Genomic DNA, 6,000 nt, shown 5'->3' with positions numbered 1-6,000 from the left:
TTTTTTTTTTTCATTCGAAAAGTTAACATGAAGTTTTATTTTAAAAGCGTTCATCAAAATTTGTCATAATTTGGATATGCCATATTTTATTCCAGTTGAGTAAAAAGTTCAAATAAATTTTATAATGAGCACTCTAAAGTTATAGTGCGTATGTTCTCAGTGAATCATAATTTTTAAATAATTTAAAATATTCCATTAATTAATTCAAACACAGTTTGGTTTCCATTGGCTCCATATTTTAAGCGTTCACGGGAAGCAGGACAGTACACTCACTTAACAACAAGCTTTGATGTTACACTGCCTGTGCCTGACTCCAGTTTTATCCCTTTTTACCTTACTGGCTCTATCTTTGGTCAAGCCAATCAGAGTCTGTGTCTCTCTGTCTCTGTCTCTCTCTCTCACAAGGGGAAGGGAGTGGGGCAGGGTCTGATGTTACATGAGGTAAAAGAACCATATGGTGGAAGAAGTTTGAGATACACTAGTTAAAATTAAGTGGGCTCTTTCCTGCAGGACTTGTCAGAGCCTTTAACTCCTTTGTATTTCCCAGATATCTTTGATTAGGACCAAGGCCAACTCCTGGTAATGATTGACAGACCCTGGGTCCCAAAGGCCTCGAGTGAGGCATGATGGGTGCAGAGGTATCAGCAGGTGTTGTATGCGTGTTCTCTGAGCATCTTTGTGCAGGAGTGGATGACCATGTGTACATATGCATGTTTTCCCCATCACTCTGTTCTGAGTCTCAAATAATACCTGTAAGAGTGGGACAAGACAGAAATCCAAAGGCCCGGGTCTTGCCCTTTCGGGCTTGCCTGGAAGCAAGATAAAGACCAAAAGTGCCTCCAGTGCCCATTCAAGTCAGATTCCACAAGGCTTTCTTGGTGTCAGACCTAACCAGGTGCCTGCCCATCCTGGGAAAGACACAGGCTCTCAGGGCCTGTGCACTGTACAGAAGGCCACCGGGATCACCCAGCCCAGAGGAATATGCTTCCAGCCGCTGGCAAGTAGGGAGGGAGGGAAAGGCACCCCAGATTTACCCATCTGTAACATGGCAATAACAATAGTGCTGACCTCAGAGGGCTGTTTTGAGGATTCTTTAAGGCAGTCCAGGGTGGCATGTGAAAACTATTATTATTATATTCAAAATATCCAAGAAGTAGGTCAAGATTTCTTTCTTCCTGATCCTGAATGAATAGAATTTAATGATAACTAAAACTGACTTGAAAAGAAGGAAATAACTTTGTATTGCTGATTGGAATAAAATGCTATTTCAGAAGTTTCCCACTGAAAATTCAGAGTACAGATATTTACTGAGGATCCCAGTTCAGACTGAAAATTACATTACATGAATATTTATTAATTCTTTTTAGAATCTTATTCTATTTATTAACTGAGTATTAAATAACTGCAGGATGATAATGGTTTTCCCAAATGAAAACTGAACTTAGTTGACAACAAAAAGTACTTTAAATAAATCAGCCTTTGTTTCTTTCCCCCAGCCTGCTGTCCCTCTTCCCTGGGTCCCTGCCTCCAAATATAACCTTGAGTTATAAAGGAAGTCAGGGTCAATATCAAAAGCTATTAATTTATGTAGGTGATCTATAAGGAAACAAAAGGCACACTGTTCAAGTCAAGCTCACCGGGTAGCCCTTTGGCAGTTCATCTTCTAAAACTTAAGTCAACCTTTAAAAATGTCTTCCATAATAAACCAAAGAGAGACAGTGAACTAAATAACGTAGGACTCAACAGAATAGACAGTCCAAGGGAAATACGAAAAAAAAAAAAAAAAAAGCACTGTATAATTATAAATGGAAAAGGACAAATTATTGGTGTTTTAACTCAGAACAAAATGCCCACCTGGTTGGTGGAGAGAAGGGCCTTAAAAATACAAGTGTAAAAGACAAGGGGGAAACTTACAGACTTTCCTTTTTGAAATAGAAGTTGATTTCCAGCCAGCGTAAAGTAACGAGTTTTCCACCTTTTGATGAACTTCCATCTGACTTGCTTCTCTTTTAGTTTTCCTTCTATGAGAGGCTGGCCATCTTGATTTACAACTGTTGAAGGTAAGAGAATGATCAAGCCATTTATTTTCCATTATTTATTTGGCAAGCGATCAAAAGTCAGAATTGTACAACGAACCAGGACCCAGTAGGCATATTTGGAAAGTGTGCTAATAAATTACGAATATGGTTAACTTTTCCCCCTTTGTCCCTAAAGAAATGCACAATTTATTTTATTTTATTTTATTTTTTAATGATTTTTTTATTATATTATGTTAATCACCATACAGTACATCCCCGGATTCCGATGTAAAGTTCGATGCTTCATTAGTTGCGTATAACACCCAGCGCACCATGCAATACGTGCCCTCCTTACTACCCATCACCAGACTATCCCATTCCCCCACCCCCCTCCCCTCTGAAGTCTTCAGTTTGTTTCTCATAGTCCATAGTCTCTCATGTTTCATTCCCCCTTCTGATTACCCCCCTTTTCTTTATCCCTTTCTTCCCCTACCGATCCTCCTAGTTCTTATGTTCCATAGATGAGAGAAATCATATGATAATTGTCTTTCTCTGCTTGACTTATTTCACTTAGCATTATCTCCTCCAGTGCCGTCCATGTTGCAGCAAATGTTGAGAATTCGTTCTTTCTGATAGCTGAGTAATATTCCATTGTATATATGGACCACAGCTTCTTAATCCAGTCATCTGTTGAAGGGCATCTCGGCTCCTTCCATGATTTGGCTATTGTGGACAATGCAGCTATGAACATTGGGGTGCATATGGCCCTTCTCTTTACTACGTCTGTATCTTTGGGGTAAACACCCAGTAGTGCAATGGCTGGGTCATAGGGTAGTTCAATTTTTAACTTTTTAAGGGACCTCCACACTGTTTTCCAGAGTGGCTGTACCAACTTGCATTCCCACCAACAAATGTAGGAGGGATCCCCTTTCTCCACATCCTCTCCAACAATTGTTGTTTCTTGCCTTGTCTATTTTTGCCAAGGAATGCACAATTTAGATATGATAATGGGAACCTGTTGAAAGCCCTCATTGAGATTTTCAAAAGGAATATAGTTCACAAAAAGAGCATCTGGTTAACGGTTTTTAAGGTGTATCCAGATATCTGGCTTTCTGTGCTTCTTAACTCTTTTGTTTCATGATATTCTGTATGAACTGCTTAGAAGTACAGCTTTATAACTAATCACAAACCAAGTATATTTTGCTATTTGGCAGCAAAAGCCAAAGCAGTGCCCCCAAAGATGCGTTTTTCCTGAAGACACCGTATTGCAAAGGCAAGCGCAATTCTTTTGAACATGATATTTCCACTCTGGAACACACACACACTCCCTCTCCATTCTGCATATGCCCATCTCTGCCCAATCAACAAGTAATCATTCCATGAGTCAATTCAAATGTTGCTTCTTTTGGGGGAACTTCCCCACACTCAGACCAGAGTGGATTCACCTGCCGTATGTTCTCATAGCACCTGGCACGTTTCTTTTACACCAAGCATCATTGGTGGATAGTTAGTGGTGTTCATCTGATTCACGTCTGTCTTTCCCACTGAACTCAAAGCTCCATGAGGGCAGGGTATTTGCTCTGTTCACCGGTGTATCACCAGGCATCTAATATGGTGCCTGGCAAATACAGGGAATCTGTAAGTATTTGTTGAGTGAGAAGGTTAATTTTACAGTGAGGTACAGCGTGTATGATTATAGAATTAGAAGATCTGTTACAATGTCAAAAGTCAGAAGTTACAATGTTGAACTGAAGAATTTCATTTATTTTGCCAACTACGTAGGATTCACTCTCCAAATGCATAGGTAAGCATCTGATTTCTGGGGATTATGACAATATTTACTTACATATATTATGTTCAATTTTCATAGCACTTTGAAAGTAATGAAATGTGTTCCATTGTTTGGAAATTTAGACAGTGCCTGTTTGACCATATAAACACAATCTTTTCTTCCTATCCTACCATTTCTTTTTTCTAATATAGGTCAAATAACTACTTTAGACAAGGAGGATTTGTCTACCTTGACAGCATTTTCAGGATAAGAATGATGAAATGTATGAAATGTATAGTTCTCATAAACGAAGTTCTACTAAAGCTCGTTTGGCCTTTTCCCCACCAGTCTGATGACTATTCAATTGAATGTTCTATTGTCAATCCCAAATTAAAGCTAAAAACTGAAAACACTATCAAATACATCATTAGACAGTGACAGGGCTATGATGAAAATGAAGGAGGGAGTGACCTGGGGGTTGGTGCACAGGCATGTAAGTGGTTAGGAAAGAGCTTGGACATTTGCAGGGACCTTTGATCTGAGACTTCAGTGTTGAGAAGTATCATGCCTCTTTGGAGAAGCTTCATCTTTGGAGAAGCTTCATGGTGGCTAGTATTGTGCACAGCAGAGTGTAGGAAAACTAAGAACGCAAGAAGTATTGACTATCAATTTCAAGAAAATGATTTCGGTGCCCTGGTGTTACTAGGAATAATCTGATTTAGACTATTAAAGACCGTAATGCTCTTTGCAAATTTATTTGTCCCATAAGCATGGTACATGCTTCCTTTGTGCAGCCTCTACCCTCCGCAGTTACCTCGGAGAAAGCACTTAGGACAGATGCTCTGTCTTTCCTGTGCTGTATGACCTAGAGAGCCAGAACAGCCTCACAGTCTGGGTCTGGACCATGGGTTCAGTGTTTACTAACAGCGTGCTCTTAAGTCACGAAGGGGGCAGTGGCGTGTCTGAGAGGGGGAACAGAAAGTCCAAAAGGAGATCCAAATAGAAAGAAAATAAACTCTAAACAAACAATGAAAGACCCAGGCTGAGATTTACATTAAAATCTTTCCTAAAACATACATTTCCTATGCTTTCAAATTAGAAAAAATTGCTAAGCTAATTATGATGTTTGAGGGTTTTTTAATAAGAATTCAGAAGAGTTAGATTTGAATCCTTTCAACTATGGTTTTCCTTCTTTCTTTCTTTCTTTCTTTCTTTCTTTCTTTCTTTCTTTCTTTTTTTTTTAAAGATTTTATTTATTTATTTGACACAGAGACAGCCAGTGAGAGAGACAGCCAGTGAGAGAGATACAAGCAGGGGGAGTGGGAGAGGAAGAAGCAGGCTGCCAGCAGAGGAGCCCGATGTGGGGCTCGATCCCAGAACGCCGGGATCACACCCTGAGCCGAAGGCAGACACTTAATGACTGAGCCACCCAGGCACCCCAACAACTACGGTTCTCTGATCAGCAAGATCCCACCTGCTTTACAAAGATGATGAGATCAAGTGTAGTGATGAACACGGGGTGTTATATGCAGCTAATGAATCATTGAACATTACATCAAAAATGAACGATGTACTATATGTTGGCTAACTGAACATAATAAAAAGATAATAAAAAATAATAAAACCTAAACAACAACAAAAACCAAAGATGATGAGATCAAAAGTCAAAATTAAAAAAACTTATGTGAGGACACTAGGTAAGTAAGCACTATGGCCCCCTCCATCTTCTGCTTTTATTAGACTTTACTTCATAGTTTGTAATCATATTGCTTTCTTGCCATGGTTTTAATGGTAAGGTGATTTAATGTAATGGCTTCATAACAGTACATTTTTCTAGTCTCGGTCTTCTATATTTACTCAAAGAAACATTTGAAATAGTCACGGTACCTGAGCTGATTAGAAATCATGGTTGATTTAGGTAATATTTAAGCCCATGGATCCTTCTGAATCTGACATAGGGAATTAGCTTCAAGTATTTCTTCTCAGGACAGATCCAAATGTTGCACTTGGGCGCCTGACTCAGTCGGTTAAGCATCCAACTCTTGATTTTGGCTCAGGTCATGATCTCAGGGTCCCGAGATCCAGCCCCGCATTGGGCTCCATGCACTGAGTGTGAAGCCTGCTTAAGAGTCTCGTCTCCCTCTTCCTCTGCCCCTCCCGCCCACCTGCATGCCCGCTTGTTCACTCTCTCTCTCTCTAAAAAAAAAAAAA

The 6,000-nt window shown here is 39.7% G+C and overlaps 1 protein-coding gene across 3 annotated transcripts in view; it reads right to left on the bottom strand.

Moving 5' to 3' along the window:
- Positions 1-6,000, bottom strand: part of VEPH1 (ventricular zone expressed PH domain containing 1) — a 242,030-nt gene that overhangs the window by 5,255 nt on the left and 230,775 nt on the right. For all 3 annotated transcript variants that reach the window (XM_034663904.1, XM_034663910.1, XM_034663895.1), the window contains exon 13: positions 1,915-2,051. In XM_034663904.1, coding sequence (XP_034519795.1) covers positions 1,915-2,051 — 137 coding nt within the window. The remainder of the gene's footprint in view (positions 1-1,914; positions 2,052-6,000) is intronic.

This window comes from Ailuropoda melanoleuca, chromosome 1, assembly GCF_002007445.2.
Source record: "Ailuropoda melanoleuca isolate Jingjing chromosome 1, ASM200744v2, whole genome shotgun sequence".
NCBI lineage: Eukaryota > Metazoa > Chordata > Mammalia > Carnivora > Ursidae > Ailuropoda > Ailuropoda melanoleuca.
The sequence above is the reverse complement of the archived record's forward strand: the minus strand, read 5'-3'. Positions and strand labels throughout refer to the sequence as shown.